Source organism: Mustela nivalis (assembly GCF_964662115.1).
Source record: "Mustela nivalis genome assembly, chromosome: 15".
NCBI lineage: Eukaryota > Metazoa > Chordata > Mammalia > Carnivora > Mustelidae > Mustela > Mustela nivalis.
The window spans coordinates 72,534,901-72,560,766 of record NC_139034.1 but is presented as its reverse complement, the minus strand read 5'-3'; the positions used below and the strand labels follow the sequence as shown (position 1 = coordinate 72,560,766).

The 25,866-nt window shown below is 34.8% G+C and overlaps 1 protein-coding gene across 1 annotated transcript in view; it reads right to left on the bottom strand.

The window, feature by feature from the left end:
• Positions 1–11,487: 11,487 nt before the first annotated feature.
• GPC5 (glypican 5) overlaps positions 11,488–25,866 on the bottom strand; it is a 1,409,494-nt gene continuing 1,395,115 nt past the window's right edge. Inside the window, exon 8 of the mRNA XM_082700893.1 lies at positions 11,488–15,194. Coding sequence (XP_082557019.1) covers positions 15,037–15,194 — 158 coding nt within the window. The 3' untranslated portion in view covers positions 11,488–15,036. The remainder of the gene's footprint in view (positions 15,195–25,866) is intronic.

The window sequence follows — 25,866 nt, the reverse complement described above, 5'->3', positions numbered from 1 at the left end:
GGACATGGGGAGTTAGAGAGGAGAAGGGAGTTGGAGGAAATTGGAAGGGGAGGTGAACCATGAGAGACTGAGAAACTATGGACTCTGAAAAAAATCTGAAGTGGCAGGGGGGTGGGAGGTTGGGGGAACCAGGTGGTGGGTATTAGAGAGGGCACGGATTGCATGGAGCACTGAGTGTGGTGCAAAAATAATGAATACTGTTATGCTGAAAATAAATTTAAAAAAAAGAATGTGAACATCTTTATATGAGCATACGTGTACCAACTAGCCTCTTTCAGAATACAAGGAATAGCAACTTACTTGGTTTATCTTGTTTAAAAAAAGTGGGTGTAGACCTAGAGTCAAGATGTAGTGGTGATGCACAATTGTTGTGCCAGGTCCACTCAAAGGCACGAGTTAAGATATGCTCTCCCACTTGTATTATTTATGTTCTCCTTTGGGGTGTTGTTATTAACTAGGATCACATGCTGTCTTGGATAAAGGCAGAACTGCCTGGGAAGTGGTAGTGAAAAAATTAATCTGTATAGACCTCTGCCTGGGCATGAATTTCCATTGCCAAGGAAACGAGACCAAAGGTCCCATGCTGATGAAGGATGAAGGGGTCAAATGCTCCTTTATCAGATTGATGTGCAGGAGGACAGGGAATGGAGCACCTGAGCATATAAGAAAAACAGAAGTAAAATACCAAAGGATTTTGGAATTGACTACTTGGAAACCATGCCTCAACACAGGTGCAAAGGCCCGGATAACACAGGCATATCAGACTTCACAAATTGTGGTGCAGATAGTATCCACAGCAACATTCTATAGTGAAACACACTTACATACATGGATTTACAGGATGTATAGTCTGCTTCCTTCAAGACATTCTTATGATATAAATATTTGGTAAACCAAAGTACTTGATATCTGGGTTGGGGCAGCTGGCTAGGGAAGAACTTCTAATAGCTTTTCTGACTTGGAACTAAAAATCCACACTGTGGTATTGCAACCAGAGATTACCCTGGGAAAGATTGCCGTAGCAGCATTCTAGAGAGTTGGTGCCCAGGTGTCAGGCAGGAAATTCAGAAAGACTTTCCACTTGCTGAGAAATGACAGTTGGTTCTTGTATGGAGGATCAATACCCTCCCTCAGGTTATTCTCTGTCAAGGAGTTCAATGATTTATTCCAAGATTCAGCTCTTTTAAACTCCATTAAATGCTTAGAAGTATCCTTTATGGAAAAAAAAAAAAAAACCTGTAGCTGTGTAAGTTTGTTCAAGCCACTATACCAGAATACCATAAACTAGGTGGCTTAAAAACAGCAGAAATTTATTTCTAACAGTTGTGGAAGCTGGAAGGTCTAAGCTCAAGGTGCTGGCAGATTTGATGTCTGGTGAGAGTCTACTTTCTTGTTCAGAGATGGACAGCTTTTTGCTGAAAACTCACATGACAGAAAGCAGCAAAAGACATTCTGGCGCCTTCTTTTTGGCACTGATTCCACTACACAGTCTCTTTCTTCATGACCTCATCACATCCCAAAGGCCCCATATCCAAATACCACCATCCTTGGGATTAGATTAAAATATATGAATTTGGGTGGGTAGGTGGAGACACAAACACTCATTTTATAGCAGCAGCAAAGAAATATTGAAGAACCAGCATAGTCTTTAAAGACTAAGTCCCAAGCACTAAATGTCTTCCACTGTCCCGGGTGCCAGTAGAGATTCCTGTAGCTTTTTCAGTACTACTTTTACAGTAGCCACTGTAGCTTTTTCAGGGTAGATCATCTCCCTCCTCAGGGTTAGCTCAGTAAAGGGAGATCATGCCAGACTGACAGACTTTCAGCAGTCAGCCTTTCACACAGTGGTACAGACAATTAATGAGGTCACAGCTTTTTCCCTCAGGGTCTCCTACTAATTGCCACCTCAGTGCCTTAGAAATTCCTCCATTGCTCCTCCTTCCTAGGATTTGTCCAGAGGTTTGGGACTTTCATTTCTTGAGATAGGGATTTCTCTATGTTGGTTAGGATTCACCTTGACATCTTCCCTAACTTGAATCATGATGAAAGCATTGATCTTTTAAGGGTTCATATTGTCCAATCCTTTTCTTCTTTTTAAAAATAGTTTTATTGAGATATAGTTCATATGCTATAAATTTCACCCATTTAAAACAGACAATTCAGTGGTTTTAAATATATTCAGGGTTGTGTAACTATCACCACAATTTTAGGTCACTTTCATGACCCTTCCTATTCCCTCAACCCCAATGCCCTGCCCTGACAGCCATTAATTTACTTTGTGTCTCTATGGATTTGCCTATCCTGAACATTTCAAAAAAACAAAATCATACCATATGTGGAATTTTACGATTGACTTCTTTGACTTAGTGTACTTTTTCAAAGTTCGTCTATGTTGTAGCATGTATCAGTACTTTCTATTGTCAAATAATATTGTGTGAATGTGCCATGTTTTATTCATCAATTGATAGCTATTTGGATTGTTTTTACTTTTTGGTTATTATGAATAATGCTTAATGCCCATGTTTTTGTGTGGGTATATGATTTTATTTCTCTTGGGTATATACTTAAGAGTGAAACTGTTGGATCATAGGTTTTAACATTTTGAGGAGCTGGCAAACTGTTTTCTAAAGTGCCTACACTGTTTTGTATTCTCACCAGCTATATATGAGGGTCCTAATTTCTTTACATCCTTGCCAACATTTGTTATTTTTCTCCCACGTTAGTGGGTATGAAATGGTATCTTGTGGTTTTGATTTCCATTTCCCTAATGGCTGATAATTAATTATGTTGAGCATCTTTTCAGGGTTTCATTGGCCATTTGTATATAACCCTTGGAGAAATGTCTGTTCAGATTCTTTGTCCATTTTAAAAAATTTGGTTATAGATCTCTGTATTACTGACTCGTAAGACTTCTTTATATGTTCTGGGGCGCCTAGGTGGCTCAGTCGTTAAGCATCTGCCTTTGGCTCATGTCATAATCCTAGGGTCCTAGGATCGAGCTCCTTGTCAGTCTCTGTGCTCTGCAGGAAGCTGCTTCTCCTTCTCCCACTCACCATGCTTGTGTTCCCTCTCTTGCTGTCTCTCTCTCTGTCAAAAAAAAATTTTTTTTTGAAGAGCTTTTATGTTCTGAATACAAGTCCTTTATCATATATATGATTTTCAAATATTTTCATCCATTTACTTTCTTGATGGTATCCTTTGGGGCACAAAGGGTTTTAATTTTGATGAAGTCCAATTATCTTTTTGTTGCTTGTACTTTTGATTTCATATGTAAGAAACCATCCATCACCTAATTCAAGATCACAAAGATTTACTTTCAGGTTTTCTTCTAACAGTTACTTATCATTAGTTCTTTTATTTAAGATCCACTTAAAGCTAATTTTTGTGACTGGGTTAGACAGGAGTTCAAATCTGGATTCATAATTCTATACTTCATTGATTTATACATTTATCCATAAGCTAATAGCACACTGTCTTGGTAATGCTTGGTAATGCTTGGTAATGCTTTACTGTGCTTTGAAGTTAGAATGAGACTTTCAACTTTGTTATTTTCCAAGATTGTTTGTCTCTTTTGAGTTTCTTGCATTTGCATATGAATTTTAGGCTTAGCATGTCAATTTCTGCAAAAAAACCCCAAACATCTGGGATTTTGATAGAGATTGCATTGAATCTGTAGATCAATTTGGGGCATATTTCAATTTAACGATATGAAATCTTCCAATGTATGGACATGAGGTATCTTCTCATTTATTTAGATCCTTAATTTCTTTTAATATTATTTTATAGTTGTGTGTATAAGGTTTTGTATATAAGTCTTACCCTTATCTTATTAAGTTTATTTCTTTTTTTTTTTTAATTTTTTATTTTTTATAAACATATATTTTTATCCCCAGGGGTACAGGTCTGTGAACATGGAGGCTTAAGTTTATTTCTAAGTACTCAATTCCTTTTATTGTTCCTGTAAATGGAATTGCTTTCTTTTTTGGATTGTTCATAGTTAAGGTACAGAAATATGACTCATCTTTGATATTAACTCAAACTCACTGGTATTAACACTTTTAGTGGATGTCTCATAACCATACAAGTTCAAGTCATTGTTAATTAAAGAGAGATTTACTTTTTTTCAATCTGGATGTCCTTTATTCTATTTCTTTTTCTCGTCTACTTGCTTAATTATCCTGGCTGACTCTTCCAGTGCATATTGAATGGATGTGGAGAGCCAACATCCTTCTCTCATTCCTTGTCTTAGGGAGAAATTTTCCAGTGTTTTACCATTAGATATGATAGATGTTGATCATATATATATATATATATATATATATACACACACACACACACACACACACACACACACACACACACACTTTGTCAGGTTCAGGAAGTTCCCTTCTATTATAGCAATTCTAGATACTGATTCCTCTTCAGAGATAATTGTGATTGTTGTTTATTTGTTTGTTTAGTATTTGGCTGCACTAATACTTGGCTGCAACTGGTAGCTCTACTGGGTTCCCATTACACCCAGTAGAGATCTTCTGTAGAACCAGGGATGGTGGAATCTGCTGATACTAAGTTGCTGCCAACCCTGCCTAGAATTGCTCTTCCACCGCGGGAGCTGAGGGAGATAGAAGCTGCAACTTGACTTGCTTGAGAAAGGAGGAGGACATGCCTTACTGACTTGATCTGATACATCTTCTCTAGTTTGTGGGTGTTGGGTATGGGAAAATAGGCACTGCTACCAGGGTGGAGTCAGTGCCAATATAGTCCTCTGATAACACTAAACTGTGAGAATTAGAATCTATTGATGGCCGTCTACATAATCCATCTGAAATACCTCATCAATGGCAGAAAAGAGGGGGTTTGGGGGTGGCAGGGTAGGGGTGAGGTGAAAGGTCTTTCTGCTGTGGCTGCTGTTACAGGAATTTTTTCTCAAGGTTTATCTGTGGGACATGAATGTAGTCCTAATTGGAGTGCCACTGCCTCACATTGTTTGAACTGGATTTCTTTAGATTTAATGAATAAATCCTTCTGAATTTGTGTCAACCCTTCCATCAATTTCCAGAGAATTTGAAAGAGTATCAGTGCTAACTTTGACCAGCTTAGCAGTGCCTCTTCCCGGAAATATTTTCTTGAGTTCCTCACACGACCGTTCTGAAAGTCCCACCCTTTAGCTAAAGAAAAATATTACATGACACTTCCTAAAACTCTAAGGCAGATTTTATTCAGGGGGGTACTACTGCAATAAATTGTTGGGATCTCTTCAGTGAGGCTTCGCAGCAGGGGAGAGAGATTGTGTTCAATTCAGAATAAAAGGCCAAATAGGAATTTATAGCTAAAGAGAAAAGTAGATTATTTCTTTTCAGTGGATGGTTACTTACTTAGAGGAAACATCAGGACTATGGGTGAATTCTGGATAAAGTGATCTAAGAAAATTCTTGCTGAAGGCAGTCCAGGGTGATCAGAACCACCTGTAAAAATATAATCACTACATACTTTTTCTGTAAGAATATGTCTGTGTCTTCTTTATGGATATCTGTATCTAGACATAAATTATCCTGGATAATCTTTTAAGAGATTTTTTAAAATGTAGCAAAACATTAACAGAGGTTGACAGAATTTTTTTTTTAAGTTATAATTTATTTTTTTTCCAGCGTATCAGTATTCATTGTTTTTGTACCATACCCAGTGCTCCATGCAACCCATGCCCTCTCCAATACCCACCACCTGGTTCCCCCAACCTCCCACCCCCCGCCCCTTCAGAATTTTGGGTGAAAATCAGAACAAAAGTTGACTACTGTCTTATAGAAAACCTTGTATTTTAGATAAATCTTGAAGGAAAACAGAGATGGAAATTTCTCAGTTACTGTATGAGCTAATATCTATGAATATACTGGCCATTAAATTGTTTTTTTTTTCTATTATTACAATGGAATCCATCATTTAATAGTTAATGTTCTCTGTATAATAAAGATAATTTACTCTGCTTTAACAAAAGGTAGCTAAAAAGTGAATAGAGAAATTTTCTTTCTTGGCTCAATAAAGACAAATAGTTAACATCTTACTGGATTTTAAGAAAAGAATAAAATTCTGGAATTAAAGACCGCATATTTCAACTCTAGCTGATTTGTCCTTCTGTCTCACAGTAGAATGAAAGAACTCTTCTCAGAAAGGAAGTTGTTTAGAAGAATTTCAATTATTCCTACTTTCTCATTATTTTATTTTATTTTTTATTTATTTATTTTTTTAAAAAGATTTTATTTATTTATTTGACAGACAGAGATCACAGGTAGGCAGAGAGGCAAGCAGGGAGAGAGGAGGAAGCAGGCTCCCTGCTGAGCAGAGAGCCCGATGCGGGGCTCGATCCCAGGACTCTGGGATCATGACCTGAGCCGAAGGCAGAGGCTTTAACCCACGGAGCCACCTAGGCGCCCCAACTTTCTCATTATTTTAAAATTTAGAACATGCCACAGCACATTACACTGGTATTTAACAAAGAACTACCAATTAAAATAAACTATTGATCTTCATGTTTTAGGATATAACCTATTATTATCTGGTAAATCTAAAGACTACAAATCAGAATGTTAGAGCAGAAAACAGTAACAGTAGCAAAAAGAGCTTCTTTCAATGTCTTTAAATGTGACCCAAAATATTTTATTTTCTATATTTCAAAGTAAATTATTGGCAAATTTGAAAATGATAATCTATATGTTAGAAAAGTTATTTATCAAGATGTCCTGAATACTCTCTCTATATTCTATTATATATAAACTCTATTATATTTTGAAACTCTATTATCTCACTATTATAATGAATGTTAAAGTAATGTTAATATTTTATAATTTCTCTAAATGCCTTTTCTTCTCTTCAGTAACCCTTAGAATCAAGAGTCTAAATATATTCTCCTAAATTGATATATTTGCCTATTTTTATCTGTTTAGTCCCTGTGATTATGGGGCAATTTCTACTGAATATCAACATTTACAAACACACATGGTTTAGTTGATTTGAAGCAAAAATTTTGATTTAATAGAGTATTCATAGAACTTTTCTTAAATAAAAAGCATTCAATGGTCTTCTGTTTCAAACCGGTTATATTACCGTTGGTAATTCTTATATCCATTCTTGAGTTTAGCTTTCTTTACTGCAGAATACATGATCTTTAGAATTCCATATAGTTTTGAATTGAAATTATCTTTTTCAGCATGTCATTCACATCTTAGTGTGAAAGACTTCACCTAAGACAAGGTTTTGATAAGACTGTTAACTAAGATTAATATAATGTTCCAATTGTGATAGGTACATCACTAATTAAAACTTCCCAGTAAGTCAGAAATCTCAATAAATCTGTATAAATCAATCAGGGGTGGAGGTACCATCATCTTTATTTTACAGATATTTCAGAGTTGGTAGCAGAGCTAATATTCAAAAGCAGGGTTCATCTAATTTCCAAGCCAGAATGCTTCTTTCCCACATAGCGTCCCACACGGGCACTGGAAAATAGATAACAAAGCCAACAAGATGCTAAAAGGTGGGTGTCACTAAAGGAGAAGAAAGCACAATTGATGACTTGGGAAAAATGATACATTTTAGTTAAATTGAATTGTCATTGTTGCTCAGTCATTTTACCAGTTAGGTAACAACCTAAAAGCAAGTGGGTAATTAAAAGTCACTTTTATATATTTTGTAATGAGACTACTAAGCTAACTATTTGTGTTTGTTTCATTGTTCCCCAGAGGAAGCCTCTTAAGGAAAATAGAATGTGTATATAAGACTATGTAAATGAAGGTTTCTACAATATGTAACTTATCCATGCGTCTTACTGCTACAGTGGCCATATATATTCTCTTGTGTATAGTAAGAGATCCTTGTTTAATGCTGATCTGTTTCAAATGAAAAATGAAAGTTCGTATGGAAAAATAGCAAGTAACAGTTTTAAAAAGTTATCTGTTTCACTGAGCTTCCCAGCCTTTGATTAAAACACCAGAACTAATTTGACATAAGGCAATGTTTATATATGCTTATAAAACATATACATGATAACAAACAGTAAAGACGTGAATGTGTAGGTTTTTTGTACAGATAGGTATAGATCAATGTGTATATATGCTCATGTATTTATATTCCATTACACCATACTGTAATAGATGTGTAGCTAAAATAGTAGTAAAGTAAAAAATATTTATTATAAATTTATTGCAGTCACCATCTGTGATGGAATTTTTAGATTCTCATTAATTTTTTTTATAAATGAAGAAAAAATACTAAAATTACCCACACACCATGTTTAAGAGCTGTATTTTTAAATAAGCTGTGATTCCAAGCTTCCATCTGCTTACTTGCTGAGTGATACAGAGCGTTTGCTCCCACTGCTGCACTTCTGGTCTTTTCTTCATTTTCTGAATTAGCCCCTGCACTACAGGGGACCAGATAACATGCTTCTGTGCTCTGTCAGCTTGTTCTGCAATAAATCATCAGAGGCAACAACATTTGTTTAGGCCTATTTAAAAGGGTCTCCTGGGAAAATCTGCGAGAAGAGAAAACACTGTCAAACTAACTTTTATAACTTCATCTCTTGCTTCCACACCCTTTTATCTTTTGGTCTCTCAATGGCATCACTCTATCTATTATTTGTTTTTAAATACTGTGAGATGCCACAGGTGAATTAGTGAAGGTGCCAGATCCCATCTCCTGTAAGAATAGCTAAAACAAAAAGCAATTAGTTACTAAGTATTTAATGACAGGATAGATTTCTTTGCTTAGGCATATTGTCCTACCCATTGAATGAAAGCTGTAGAACATTTGTCTTAGCTACTCTTCCCTTTACTTGTGAAAAGATTATCCCACTCAGTCTTATGTGGAAAAGCCACATCTCTATGTGTGATAAGGAAATCTGAATTATAAACACAAGCATAAAGTTGTAACTAAAATTACATTTTATCCACTACTTTTTAAAAGCGCCTTTTATATATTAAGTAATGGTAGGTTTTAACAGAAGATATCAAGTAAATAAATGTTCTCTATAGCTTCATCAAGGTTTCTTGTTAAAAGACTGGAAATCTAGAAGGGAATTTAGGGATCACCCATTTAGCTCAAACACATTACTTTACAGATGAGGAACTGTAGTTCAAAGAGGGTATGGAAGTTGCCGGAGGTCATACAGAAAATTAGTATGAAACCTTTGAAGCTGGGTTTGTTCTGGTCTCCCCAGCATTTTTGGCTGATTCTAAGTCCGTGATTGAGCCAATCTCTCTATCAGATGGCCGCACTAGGGCATCTAGCATATGGAATCTCTTCAGGATGCTTACCTTATTACCAGAGCTAAGTTTGTGATGAAAGAAAGACGAAAGAAAAAGAAAATATCTGAGAGACTAGAGGGGAATAAAAGTAAATATAATAAGAAAAAAATTAGAAATAACTTTCAAAATCTACAAGCTGGCCACCCTAATCATCTGACCAATCAAGTGTTTTGAGCTCATGGGATACTGGATGGTGCAGTAGAAAGAAAGATTTTGAGGCTCAATTCAATTTAGAATACTTGCTTTGTCACTTATTAGCAACATATACCTAAGGAAGTGATTTGGCCACTCAGAAATATCAAGTTGATGGTGACAGTTCATTATCAAGCAACGCACTGTTGCTTATTGACAATTGGTTCTCACCTCTTTGGGCTGTGCTCTGCCCCATGGGATAGTTGCCAACATGGCCGTCCCAACATGCTGGTCAAGTAAGCTTTCAAGCAGAATGGGGAGGTAGAGATTTTCAGTTTGTTCACAGAGACCAATTCACAAGTAAACACTGGGTCAGGGAGACAGCCCTTTAAAATCAATGAAAACAAGATCACTCCCTAACTCCCCATATATTTTTTGAAATATATTTTCAACAACATTATTGCTTTGTAGCCAGGATGAAGCTAAGCAAAACTTGAAATATGAAATCAGGCAGGAGAGGTTCTCCCTGAACTTTTTCTCCTTTCCCTCCTAAACTCTACTTACTCAATTTCAAGCTAATTCAAAACTTATCCACATGCAGAATCCATAACTAAATGTTTTGTCGTTGTCACATCCTGGGAACATGTGCATTTGAACAGAAGCCTTAATGGGAAAGGAACGAACATGAATTATTAAGGCATGTAGTGGGGCAGGAGAATTCCTAACGTGTTGCATGATACAGTCCTCTAACTCTGTGAGTTAGATACACTTCACTCAATTTTATAGATAAGAAACTAAAACAGAAATAGAACAGAGACACCTGGGTGGCTCAGTTGGTTAAGTGTCTGCCTTCGGCTCAGGTCATGATCCCAGAGTCCTGTGCTCGGAGTCCCATATCAGGTTACTTGCTCAAGAGGAAGCTTGCTTCTCCCTCTGCCTCATGCTCCCCCTGCTTGTGCTCTCTCAACCTCTGACAAACAAATAAATTAAATCTTAAAAAAAAAAAATAGAACAGCAAGAAAATGTGTATAGGGTGTGAAGGTATGTTCTTGGGCAGCAGGTAGAGCAATGAGCTTGCATGGTGAGTTGGAAAAGGACAGTGACTTTGTAAATTGTATTCCGGAAGTCTTTTGACCACAATTATGGAGTTGGAGTCTTTCTTGGTTCTATGTGGGTCTTTTGACCTCATTCTGAGGAAAACTGCTACTGTTGGAAAATTCTTCACCTGGTCAGTGCCTAGATTTCTTAAAGACCTAGGATAAGACATGTGCACAAATTGTACTGCTCACAGCATTTGTCTTTCAATCAGCTCTTTTTCTTTCTTATGTTGCTGGCCTTCACTAGGTAATCACAGGGAAATCAGAGACTCCTCCCTGTCACTTTCCTTCTAAGAAGCTTCCTTTCTTCTAGTTCAGTGCTTCTCAAAAGTGGGTATGGAAACTAATAAATATAGGAATTTACTGGTTTAGTTACCAGGTTATTCATACTAGTCCTATGGGTCAATCTGATCTCTTCTGTCGTCAAATATTTAAATATTTACTATTGACTTAATATTTAATTATTTATTTACTATTTTAAATCTTTACTATTCTGTTTTTAGTTCTGTGGGATTTCAAATTCTTCTATCTCCTTTTCTTCCTCTTCCTCTTGCTCGTTGATGTGGGCAAAGTAAAAATTTGGGGGATGTGTGACCTCCTATCTTTCATGGTAAAGATGATTTCATTGTGACAGTTGGTAAGTACAAGAAGGTGAGAGAATCTGGAATCATGTTTGCAAATTTATCCAGAAATATTCATCCTATCCCTCCCTGTTCCAAGTATTCTTGTTGTTTCTACTATGAAGATAAATTATATTGTGAAGAAATTCTTTAGTATTTTTCTGCACATGAAAGCAGAGTGAGTAGTTTAAGAACTGTATTAGATTAAATCTGCATTTATAAAATAATGACACAATACCACTTCAGTCACCATGGAATTATAGCAAAGCCAAAGAAAGCAGACTTTCAACCTGAGCAAGATATTTTATCTATATTTTAATCAGAAATAATTAATATACAACAATCTCCATTTAAAGAAAAACTTGATATGCCCAAAGTCATACTTAACAACATTAAGAATTATTTCTGAGCTTTTATACAACCCATGTCATTATATAGGCTATTAAAGTTTGCAATATAAAGAAATACTGATATCACAGACTGCCCTGTGAATATCTCATAGAATAACAGAAGTCTAGGTTGAATTCATTCACTCAAGAAGAAACCATTTTTTATGTACCTGAAGGGTTATGATGATGGAAACAATATTTTAAGTGATTGAAAACAATTAGCAATAAACTAATTGAGTCCTTTTCAAAGCATCATCATTGAGCACATCAGAGAAATCTGTTTGGGAGGAAATAGCTTATTAACTTCTATCCTTTAATGACAAGAGAACACTCCAGACATTATTTCATTGATAAGACATTCCTGTACAAATAGAGGATAAAAAGGCAAATCTAGGTCTTTAAAAATAATATTCTGCCACTTTCTGCCTTTCTCCCTGCCTTCCTCACTGCTTCTTCCTTCCTCTCTGCCTCTTTTTTTTTTTTTTAAATGCCATCTGTGCCTTATGGCTAAAGAAATATTTTATACCCTTCAGTTGCACAGAAAAGGAATTTCATGATAGTTGCAAAATGTGTGTATTTTCTTGCTTATTTTTGGTAACTGATTTATTTTGGGGGGTTGATGTGTTCAAATGGGTTTTCCGCATGTGGGAGGGCAATGATGTACTGAAGAAAAGTTCATGTTTACATTTTCTTTTCTTTAAGCTTTTGCACTAGTATGCAGTTTTATAATTATACAATGATAATTATATAATAAATTGAACTTTTTTTTTTAAATCCAAGTTTGGAGACCTAAAGTACCTCTGAGTAATTTTTTTGCTAACCTCATGATTCTTTACGACTGTTCCAGAGCTATCCTATCTTTGAACCAGGATCATATATAGTTTACTTGGAGACATTACGTTCACCCATCTGATTCTACTGGGATGAGCTGTGTGACACCAGAAAAATTACATAATATTTGTATACCTCAGTATCCTCATCGATATAGTGGAGGTGATAATGTCATTGGGAGCATCAAAGGGGATTATGCATAAAAGCACTGATCATGATGCTATAAAGAGCAATAGCCACATAAGTGTTAGCTCAGATCGTTAACTGATTCTTCTCTAATACCTACATAACACTACACCGTTCCAGGATCATGTAAATTTATATAGAAATAACTCAGATTTAACAAAAGCCTTTGTTTAAATGATTGAAACAAAAGATATGACTATAAAGCTGTAAGTGATTTTGTAAAATATATATATTCATTTGGATGTTATCCTTTAAGTCCTCTTAGAAAATAGACACATATTCAAAAATCTTACCATTGATCAAAGCTATTTAGACTTATGGAAGACTTCAGGAAAGCATTCTGAGACATATTTAAAAAAAAAAAAAACACCTCAGTGTTGCAGTTTTTAGTTGGCCAAAAAAACGAGCCCATTCTTGAGGGGTAAGGAAGGTTAAATGGGATACTCTATTTCATTTGAAAGAGTTTTAAATTATGAAGAGCTGGTCAAACTTATAAAAGCTATTGTGTAGAGTATTAAAGAATGAATATCCTCATTGAGAATATTAGAAAATATGCCTTAGGCTCTTAAAGGAATTCTAAAAGCCTACGTATGTTTTAAGCTAGAGGAGCAATGTTATGATGTGTATGGTCTCTAGTGTGCCTAGCTGAAGGTAGACAACACTCATTTGAGGATGTAAAATTTCGTTGATAAAAAAGTTCATTCATACTATTGATGTGGTTACCACTCTGCTTTTATGAATCTCCTGCCACATTGAAAATTATCTCCCATAATATTATTTAATCCAGAAACATTTTAGTCTGCTGAAGTATTCCCTTCAGTTTGTCTTCCACATTCCTCTAAGGTTGGGAAAGAAGTTTTGCCAGAGCAAACCAAACATGACTTGGGCAGGAGTGTCACAAATGGGTGACTTCGTATTCCATGTTTATTTAAATAATACGCTGAGCTTAAAAGATTAGATAAATATGAGTTGACGTTTATAATTTGTGGAGCGTGGTGGTGCAAATGAGTTATAAACCAAGTAGATCATAGGATAAATCTTAAGATCTGGAATGGAAGCCTATGGAAAAGACAGACCTGGCAGGTAGAATAACACAGTTTTGAGGTCTGTTTAAACAGGCAATAAAATCTGATTTTGCAGTTTAAACATACCGTAGTTTAAATTGACCATTGTCAGATCATTTGGTTAATTTAGAACCCATGAGAGAACATGATTGGATCATATACTGTTTCCTGATTTGGAGAGATTGATTTCACCTTACAAATATTTGCCGTCGATTGAGTCCTCTTTAACTTTTCCTCAGAGGTCATTTCAAATTTCTTTGATTTTTAAAACATTTACAAATTCAGCCCTTCTCTTTTCGATTCCGTCACTTTGTATTAATAATATTTTCTGGTTACCAACTAGCTATAATACTTCTTAATAAAAGCTAACTTATCACTTCCTCCTTAAGTACAATGATAGACGTATCCTAATCGGAGTCTGCTGAGGCATCTTATCACAACTGGGAAATCAGGGACTGTGGATTAGCAGTTCTGCTTATGTGCATAGAAAAAGAGCTAAAGCATTGTGTGCTACATTTTCTGTATTAGTACATGTCTTTAGATATTCATAGGAACCTTAGAAATGTATAGCTAGTCAATTATTTAATATCAAGATTTAAGAAAATAGCAAATAATATTTGAAGGATGAATGACTATATCGCTTTGCAAGTTATCTATTAAATAATTAATAGCTTTCTTAGAGATATTCCCAGAGCAGATGTGTGTTTACAACATGGTTAAATCCATTAGGCAAAGAGGGAAAAGAGCCTCAATACCAAAGATGCATTTTGAATGTACTAGAATACAGCTCAGATGCCACCAAAATACTCAGGTTAAGTTTTGTCTGTGGCTAAATTACAGTGGATAAAATTTATCAAGCTTCAATGAAATTACATGAAATGCTCCTCAACAATCTACTCTATAGCTTGCAGACTTCAAGTAATTTCTTCCTATAGCTTGCAAAAATGGAAGACTCTCTTGAAAATTCATGCATACTACTTGCCATCATTTGTTTTGATTCATTTAATGGAATTCTAATTTCAATATTGTAAGAAACACTATATGCTGTTTTCATTGTTCTACAAATATGCTTTCCATTTAAGACATGTTGCTTTTATAAAGAGTTTAGAATCAAAGATAGTAAAATTACAGATACACTAAATCCGTATTCAAAGTCTCTTCTGTGCTCTTCACATTGGCAGGTTTAATACATTAGAATTGAAGGAGACTTAAGTTAGAATCCTAGAAGACATGTTTTCAAACAGCCTATCATTTCTAGATACTTTGTGAACATTCCCACTTGGCTTATAAGAAGTGAGTGTGACATACCTTTTCATAAATATAATTGTTACATTCACAAAGATTTATTATTCCAATCAGGTGAAGACAGGGGAGAAATCAGGACTACAAGAAGACAGGTATATCAGGGCAGAAGAGTTCAGTTACCAAAGCCAAGGAAGGAACATTACCACACCCATTAGCATAAATGCTGTAGCTTCAGTTGCTGCTGAACATCCTGCTCCCGTTGTATCTAACGTACTACCACGGCCTGTCTGGTGGGTCTGCTTTACGTCACTGAGGTTCACGTCCTCTGGCATCCCTGCAGAAGCAAACAAGAAAACACAGGATAATGCATGACCAGCTCCCCATGATGTGTCTAGAACAGCTCTTAAACCCAAAATGTTGGCGCCATTGTTTTATCCTAGCCTTCCCCATACGTTTCCCTAACTCTAAATGGTTAATGTGCCACAGGCACTTCTGCTCTTCTTAATTTAGAGAGAGCAGGCCCTTGAGTGGGAGTTCTCAAAAATACTAGAAGAGCAAAATGAAAAGCTCTCCAGGTTTTTAAAGCACTTGGAATATTTTCCTAATGCCACTGATTTGTTTAAAAAAAAAAAAAAGAAATTTAATTAAAATGTCCTGAGGTATGGCACTATTGCTTGCCTCAGAGATGTAACAATTGCAGTAACTGTGTGAAATCTTTCTAGTGAAAATAAAACCATGTAAGGAGAAATAATTAGGACATTTTTAAAAAAGTAGAACTTATACTGATTGTATTCTGTTTTAGACTGAACTATGTATATATTCCTTATTGGAAAAAGATCAAGGAATAATAAATATTAAATGATATCCTTTACACACATCCACGGCTATGAGGATGGTTGTAGACATCTGTCAACAGAGCAAAGAATTTGTTAATAGGGTGGAGATTAAAGTTAAGAATGAAGTGTTGATTAAAAAAAAAAAAAGTAGGTAAAACTATAGACCAAGATCCAGATCCTAGTTATTACTTTTTGTGCTATGAAACCTGAGAAGCTGAGGAGACCAGCCCCCAAGTTATTGGGGATGAAATAATCATTTTCTTAAAGAAACTTATCTTATTATGATATATGTAGGAAATTACTGACTTATTTACTAGGTAGTACCTGCAATGTTTTGAGACCATGTGGCCATCTGAAATATCTCATGGCATGCCACTATCAGTCACAATTAATAAAGTTTAAATTCAGTGTTGCTACAGCCATAAATATTGACATCGTAATTAGACTGAGATTGAAAAAAATCTTCATATAAGAAAAAGTCAATATTTATGTAATTAGGTCAATACATGTGTATAATTCAGAAGGTAAGCTCTACCGTATTCAGGGATGAGAACATTAAAACGAAGCACAGCTCTACTGATCTGACATATTGATTTTTACAGTCTGAGCTCTTACATTATTATTCATTGTTTGGGTACCTGTTTTGCCCTTCTGTGTCATTAGCCAAGATGAATAAACTAGGGATTCTTTTTTTTTTTTTTTTTAATAGGGACTAGAGTGTGAATATTTTAGTCATGGTTTTATACTTCTTGTTATAGCCAGAGCTTAACAAGGAGATATGAGGACTTTAGGCAATTAAAAAATGCTTTTTTCCCCTCAAGATAACTGTATAAGTTTGAGCTTGAAGGGATTTACTTTTCTTTTCTAAGGCACCGTGAAGAGGTATCTGGGTTTGATTCATGAGTAACTTTTTCTTATGCCTTTTTGAGCTTCATTCATTCATAAGCCAGCCACTGGTCTGGGTTCAGGGGTATCGAAATGAGTAAAAATATGTAAGTAGAAAGATGTTAAACCTTATGTCTGCAAGCCAGGCAATCCAACTTTCAATCAGATGTCATTTTCACATCTGAGTAGAGATGTTATTAATAAGTGCAATAGTTCTAAAGATGATGGACCCTTGAGATGGTACTTATATGACAACAACTAAAGTTCCCTTCAAGAGCCTTGCAGTGAAGGCTACAGTTTCGGATCAAATCACAGTGTGGTCTTGACATTTGTTAAGAAATCTGAGTGTGCTCAGAAGGCTAGCCCCACAATTATTTGATGCAAAGATGGTTTTCTTAAAGGGATTTGATTAACTGAGCTTGTAGATTATACCAAATATTAACCAAAGACCCATAAAAGAAAAAAAATCAGTTTGGGATTTTATTACATTAATACATTAAAGAAAAAGTGATCTTTGAATAATCTTTTTATACATCATAGCAATATACAAGATGCCAATAAGTTCATATTTCTGTCTTTGGTGATAGAAGACAGATATTCATATTATTATAAGAATAAATATACTACTAAAATTTGGGTACATGACTGATGGTTGGTACTATGGGGTATGTAAAAGGAATATATGTAGCTTGGTTAGAAAAGATGCCACCAAGGAAGTGTCATGTGTTAATTTATTTGGCAATTTCTATAGAGCACATGCTAGGGTGCCGGTATTGCTCCAAACACTTCACAAATATTAACTTGTTTAATTCTCATGATAATCCCATGCAGTCGTTACTGTTACTGTGCCTGACTTTATAGCTGAGGAATCTGAAGCACTGGAAGGTTAAGTAACATGTGAGCAGGGGAAGCAGGCATCAAATATGGAAGTCTGTGTTCAGATCACTTGTGTTGATTCCAAGCACTTTGCTGAGGACTAAGAAATCAACATTTAACCCAGATTGGGAACATAATCCCACAGATTGGGATTATGTGCTACTTTTGTGTATTAAGCAACTGTAAGTACTCAGAATTAGAATTCGTGTGGCAAGGAAACTGTGTTGAATCAAAATAACTTGATGAATCTGAGAGGACTGTGTTTTTTAAAGATTTATTTATTTTAGAGACAGAAATAGTAGGTACGCGCACATGCACACACATGGAGGGGAGGGATGGGGGAGAAGAAAAGGCAGAATCTCAAGCAGACTCTCCTCTGAGTGCAGAGCCCTACACTCTGTGATCCAAAGACCCTGAGACCATGACCTGAGCAGAAATCAAGTCAGACGCCTAACTGACTAGACCACCCAAGTGTCCCATTAGCTGCTTTTTTGCCATGCATATGCCAGCCTTTTTGCTTGTGACAGGGAAAGGTGGGCATTTTTTTCCTCTCTCTCCCCTTAATCTATCCACATACTTAAAAAATTCTCTTAGCTTCACTGAACAGTGAAGATTATGTTTAAAAATAATTTATTCTCTATTTTTAATAAGGAAAATTACATGGGCAAGAATTAATTCTTAATAAGGTCACTCATTTACAAAATTTCCCTTCTACCTCTGTCAGGCAGCCATTGGTGACTGAATGTACACTGTGCACTTATGGACTTTTTCTTCATATTTTGAGTCTTAAAAAAAAATAAAGCCAACAGCTATCTTTTCTACCCATGATGAGTGTGTAGGGAAGATTGAAATGTTGGGAGTGGATTATAGGTCATTATTTGAATTCTTTCATTATTTGAATTATTTTACTTTGACAAAGTCAAATAATTTGTCTCTAAAATGGTAAAAACGTCTATTACATAGTGTGCTTTATAATAAATATCACTGAATGAATAGGTTGGAGGAGTGATTTTACACAGTCAAATGAGGTAGGTAGAATTAATTAGATTATTAATTAGATAGGTAGATAATTAAGTAGATTAGGAGCTGGAGTAGTACTCTACTCAAGGTAATGTGGTTGTAGTGAAATCCCAGGTGTGTCTCAGTCAAATGTGGTTCTCTGATCCCAGCACCATGCTCTTTGCCACTACACAAATAAAGCATTGAACTTGCAGTCAAACATTGGCTCTGCCACAGTCTGGCTGGATGACTTTAGACATGACTTCGGTGTTATGGAACTTTGAAATGACAGCATTTTCAGTGAGAAAGGAGGGTTAGTCAAAATACAGTATTGACTAATTGATTAAGTAATTGGAAAATGAGGTAGATATTTATCCCAGAGAATTCTCTAAAAGAAGTGTCTATAAGACCAAACACTTAAGTATAAATAATGAGAAAGCAGACAAATAATACACTTTTTTTTTTTTAAATTTATGTGTAGGTAGGGAAAAGCGTATGGATTTTTGGGTGGACTCTGTAAAATAAAAGAGTAATAGCTTTAACATCTTAAAAAAATAATCTCTATGCAACATGAAAAAGTGAAGTACAGGGACAAGTAGCGAAGTGGAGAAAATGTTGCCGCGCATTTTGCAGCAATGTCTTTAATGCAGAAAGAGTTCTTAGAATCCTTATATAAGAAACCAACAAAAATACCCATAGGAAGGTGGTGAAAGAAAGTAGATGGATATTTACAAGATAAAAAGTTAATTTATCTCTAAGAAAATAATGAAAAGCCTTTGTTGGAAAGAAAATAAATATCATTTTACACATCATATCAATTATCTAATGTCCAGTGACAAAGGCAAGGCAGAGAGGAGATAATAGTTTTGTCAAGGATACATCCCCCTTTTTAGGGCATTTGCCAAAAAAAATAAAAATGTTTTAAATATATGTTTCCTTAACCCAATAATTCCACCTTTATGAGGTAATTTTGTGGGAATATTAAGAAAATGTGTACATATTTATTCACAAAATAATCTGTACAATGAATAAAAAATAAATGTTATTAGCAAATTGGGTTAGGAAAACTAAGGTACACTATTACAAATGATTCAAAGAGAAGATATTGGTACAGAAAAAAATCTGATATAATTTTATATATATATGTACTTTCATGAGCTTTAGGGATATTTTGAAATCTGATAGTCTATAGCTGCCTTTCTTTAGAGTCAGGTATCCCTCATTAATTTCTATGTTCACCTAGTAGGCATTTGGTAGTAATTAGGTGAATAAATAAATTGAGAATTTAAGTGAGTACAGAAAATTATAAAATTATAAAAAATTTTCTCTAATTCAGTTTTTCTTCCTCCATATTTTATGAGATGTAACTGATATACAATATTGTGTGAGTTTAAAGTATACAACACATTGATTTGAAATACTTAAATATTGCAAATAATTACCACAATAGTTTTAGCTAACACCTCTTTATCATGTCACATAATTACCATTTCTTTTCCGTGGTGAGAACATTTTAGATCCAATCTCTCAGTGATTTTCAAGTATATAATACGGTATTATAGCTATAATCACCATGCTTCACACTACATCACCAGAACTTATTTATCTTATACCTGGAAATTTACATCCTTTGACCAACATCTCCCCATTTCCCTCACCACTGCTCACCCCTAGTCCCTGGTAATGACCACTATACAGTTTCTGAGATTAATCTTTTTTAGGTTTCACATGTAAATGATATGATACAGTATTTGTCTTTCTATGAGTTATTTCACTTAGCATAATGTTCTTGTTTGTCTCATGGCACAATTTTCTTCTTTCTCATGGCTGAATATTCCATTGTGTGTATATATACCACATATTTTCCCATTAATGGATTCTTAAGCTGTTTCCTTATCTTGGTGGTTGTGAATAATGAGGCAATGAACATGAGAGTAAAGATATTTCTTTGAGATCCTGTTTTAATTTCCTTTGGTTATATGCCCAGATGTGGGATTGCTGCATCATATGGTAATTTTATGTTTAATATTTTAAGGAATTCTATATGGTTTTCCACTGTGAGCAAACCAATTTACAATCCTATAAACGGTGCACATGAGTTCCCTTATTTTTCCACATCCTCACCAACATTTGTTGTCTTTTTGATAGTAGCCATCCTAATGGGTGTAAGGTGACATCTTATAGTGTTTTTGATTTGCATTTCTCTGATGATTAGTGATGTTTAGCACTTAGCTTTCTCATGCATCTGTTGGCCATTTGTATGTCTCTTTGCAATGTGTCTATTTAGTTCCTCAAATTAAGTTTCATTAATTCATTTTACATTTTATTTCCTGGGTAGTTAACATACAGTGTTATATTAGTTAGAGCTGTACAATATAGTGATTCAACAATTCCATATATTACTCAGGGCTTATCAAGATGAGTGTATTCTTTTTTTTTTTAAGACTTTATTTATTTATTTGACTGACAGAGATCACAAGTAGGCAGAAAGGCAGGCAGAGAAAGAGAGAGAGGAGGAAGCAGGATCTCCGCTGAGCAGGATCTCCTGATACAGGGCTCGATCCCAGGACCTTGAGATCATGACCTGAGCTGAAGGCAGAGGCTTTAACCCACTGAGCCACCCAGGTGTGCCAAGATTAGTGTATTCTTAATCTCCTTCACCTATTTTATCCATCCCTCTCCCAACCTCTTCTCTAGTAACCATCTGTTTGTTTTCTGCAGTTGAGTCTGTTTTTTGGCTTGCTTCTCTCTCTCTCTCTCTTTTTTCCTTTGTTCATTTGTTTTGTTTCTTAAATTCCACATATGAGTGAAATCATATGGTATTTCTTTCTCAGACTAACTTACTTCGCTTGGCATTGTGCTTTCTAGATCCACCCATGTTGTAAGTGGCAAGATGTCATTCCTTTTCAGGGCTCAATAATATTCCACTGTGTATGTGTGTACACACACACACACAATATATATATATATATATATATATATATATATATATATATATACACACACACAATATATATACATATATACAAATACGATCTATATACTATATATATATATATATATATATATATATATATACACACATACACACACATACATACCACATATTTATCAATAAAGAGCATCCATTCATCTACAGATGAACACCTGGGACTACTTCCATAGTTTGCCTATTGTAAATAATGCTGCAATAAACATAAGGGTGTATATATCTCTTCAAATTAATTCATATTGTTTGGATAAATAGCCGGTAGACCCATTCCTTTATTATAGGATAGTTCTATCTTTAATTTTTTGAGGAACTGCCATATTGTCTTCCACAGTGGCTATACCAGTTTGCATTCCCACCGATACTGCATGAAGATTCCTTTTTATCCACATCCTCACTAACACTTGTTATTTCTTGTCTTCTTGTTACTAACCCTATTGACTGATGTAAGGAGGTTTTGATTTGTGTTTCCCTGATGATGTATGATGTTGAGCATCTTTTTTGTGTTTATTGGTTATCTGTATCTCTTCTTTGGAGAAATACCTGCTCATTCCCTCTGCCCACTTTTAATGGTAGTCAATTAATTTTTGACAAATTTGTTTTTTTAATTGTTGAGTTGTGTAAGTTCTTTATATATTTTGGATACTAACCCTTTGTTAGATAGATCATTTGCAAATATTTTCTCTGATTCAATAAAGTTACCCTTTTTGTTTTGTTATTTCCTTTTCTGTGCAGAAGCTTTTTATTTTGACATGGTCCCAATAGTTTATTTTTGCTTTTATTTCCATAGCCCCAAGAGACATATTTAGACAAATATTGTTATGGCTGATGTCAGAGAAATTACTGCCTGTGTTTTCTTCTAGGACTTTTATGGTTTCATAACTCTCATTTAGGTCCTCAGTCCGTTTTGAGTTTATTTTTGTATATGGTGTAATAAAGTAGTCCAGTTTTATTTTTCTGTAGGTAGCTGTCCAGTTTTCCCTATACCATCTGGCTTTTTCCCATTGCATATTCTTGCCTCCTTGGTCAAAGATTAATTGACCATGTAATTGTGGTTTCATTTCTGGGCTTTCTATTCTGTTCCACTGAACTATGTGTCTATTTTTGTGTCAGTACCATACTGTTTTAATTACTGTAGCTTTGTGATATAACTTGAAGTTTTGAATTGTAATCCCTCCAGTTTTGTTTTTCCTTTTCAAGATTACTCTGGTTCTTTGGGGTCTTTTCTGGCTCCATACAAATTTTAGGATTGTTTGTTCTAGTTCTGTGAAAAATGCTTTGGTATTTTGATTGGGATTGCATTAAGTGTGTAGGTTGCTTTGGGTAGTAAGGACATTTTAACGATATTTGTTCTTCAAATCTAGGAGCATGAAATGTCTTTTCATTTTGTTTAGTCATCCTCAAATTTTTTCATCAACATTTTATAGTTTTTAAGATTACAGGTCTGTCACCTCTTTGGTTAAGATTATCCTGAGGTATTTTCTTATTTTTGGTGCAGTTGTAAATGGAATTGTTTTCTTAATTTCTTTTCCTGCTTCTTCGTAATTAGTGTATAGAAATGCAATGGATTTCTGTGCATTGAGTCTATATCCTGCAACCTTGCTGAATACACTTATCATTTTCGTGTTTTGGGTAGTCTTTAGGGTTTTCTATATATAGTACCATGTGAAATGCAAATGAATTTCTTCCTTATCAGTTTAGATGTCTTTTGTTTCTTTCTCTCTTTTTAAAAAAATTCGAAATTTTTAAAATAGATTTTATTTATCTATTTGTGAAAGATTGGTCGGGGGCAGCACAGGTAGGGGAGGGCAACAGAGGGAGAGGGGGAGTGGGCTCCCTGCCCAGCAGGGAGGGACACAGGGATCCCAGGACCCTGGGATCATGACCTGAGCCAAAGGCAGACACTTAACTGGCTGAGCCACCCAGGAATCCCTTTCTCTTTTCTCTTTTTATTGCTGTGGCTCAGACTTCAGGTACTATGTTCAATAGTAGTGGTGAGGGTGGTCATCTCTGTCTTGATCCTGACCTTAGGGAAAACAGTTTTCCCCATTATGATGTTAGATGTGGGTTCTTCATATAAGGCCTTGAATATGTTGAGGTCTGTTCCTTCTAAACCTACTTTGTTGTTGTTTTTACTTTTTTTTTTTTTTATTCTTTATGTTGTTGTTGTTTTTAATATGATAGACATACTTTGTTCAATGTTTTTTCTGCTTCACTTGAAATGATCATATGGTTTTTATCCTTTCTCTTACTAATGTGATGTATCCCATTGATTTGTGAATATCAAATCACCCTTGTATCTCAGGAATAAATCCCACTAGATCATGATAAATGATTTATTTAATGTATTGTTGGATTCTGTTTACTAATATCTTATTGAGGATCTTTGCATCTATGTTCATAAGGGGTATTAGCTTGTAGTTCTCTTTTTCTGTGATGTTTTTTTCTGGCTTTGATATCAGGATAATGCTGACATCATAGACTGAAATGCGAGGCTTTCCTTCCACTTTTTAATTTATTTTTTAGAATAGTTTGAGATTAATAAGTATTAACTCTTTCAGATGTTTGATAGAATTAACCTGTGAAGGCTTCTGGTCCTGGACTTTTGTTTTTTGGGAGTTTTTTGATTATCAATTCAATTTCATCACTGACATTCAGTGTTCAAATTTTTTATTTTGTCCTGATTCAGTTTTGGAACATCATAGTTTTAAGAATTTATCCATTTCTTTAAGGTTGTTCAGTTTGATGGCATATAATTTTTCATAGTATTCTCTTATCTTTTGTGTTTCCTTATGTTATTTATTTTTCCTCTTTCATTTTTTATTTCATTTGAGTCCTCTCCCTCTCTCTCTTTTGATGAGTGTAGCTAGCGGTTATATCAACTTTCTTGATCTTCTCAAAGAACCAGCTCCTGGTTTCATTAATCTTTTTCTTTTCTTTTCTTTTTTCATTTTTATATCATTTATTTCTGTTCTAATATTATCATTTTCTTCCTTCTACTAGATTTGGGCTTTTTTTTTTTCTTTTTCTAGCTCCTTTTAGTTGTTTATTTGGTTGTTTATTTGATACTTTTCTTGCTGCTTGAGATAGGTCTGTATTGCTATAATGTCCCTCTTAGAACAGTTTTGTTGCATCCCAAAGGTTTTGGATGATTGTATTTTCATTTGTCTCCAGATACCTTTGCATTTCCTCTTTGATTTCTTGGTTGAGACATTCATTATTTAGTAGCATGTTATTTAACCTCCATTTATTTGTGGTCTATCAAAAAAAATTTTTTTTGTTGATTTCTCATTTCATTGTGTTGTGTCAAGAAAAGATGCATCACATGGCTTTGATCTTTTTGAATTTGTTGAGACTTATTTTGTGACCTAATATGTAATATATTCTGGAGAATGATCTGCATGCATTTGAAAGATGTTATTCTCTGTTTTAGGATGGAATTTTCTGAATACATCAGGGTTGACTTCTTTGTTCAGTTGGTTGAGCATCTGCCTTTGGCTTAGGTCATAGTCTGCAGGGTCTTTCTCCCTATATCAGCTCTCTTTTCAGTGGGGAGCCTCTTCTTCCTCTGCCTCTGATTCTTTCCCCATTTGTGCTCTCTCTCAAATAAATCTTTTAAAAAGTAAACTTAAATATATATATATATATATATATAATATATATATAATATGTATTATATATATAATGTTGACATATATATATATATATATATATATATATATATATATATATATATGACGTCTATCTGGATCAGGGTGACAATAAAAGCAATACAATTGCTTCTTGATTTTTCAGTTTAGATGATTTGTGCATTGATGAAAGTGGGGTGTTAAAGTCCCCTACTATCATTGTATTACTATTATTGTTTTAGTGCCTTTATTTTGTTATTAACTATTTTATGTATTTGGGTATTCTCATTTTGGGTGGATAAATATTTACGATTGTTATAACTTCTTTTTGGATTGTCCCCTTAATGATTATATAGTGTACTTGTTCTCTTGTGACAGTCTTTGCTTTAACATTGATTTTGTCTGCTATTACGTATTGCTACCCCAGTTTTCTTTTCACATGTATTTGCATGATAAATGTCTCTATTTCCTTACTTTCAATAGGTATGTGTTTTGTAGGCAGCACATAAATGGGCCTTGTATTTTTATCCATTCCATCACCCTATGTCTTTTTTTCCCCTTTAGGGAGAGGTTGGGAAGGGCTGAGAGAGAGAGAGAGTGAGAGAGAATCTTAAGCAGGCTCCATGCCCAGTGCAGATCCCCATGTGGGACACAGCCTCATAATCCTGAGATCATGACCAGAGCTGAAATCAAGAGTCATATTTAACTTAATAGACTTGACTGAGCCACCCAGGAGCTCCTATGTCTTTTGATTGGAGCACTTAGTCCATATGCATTCAAAGTTATATATTG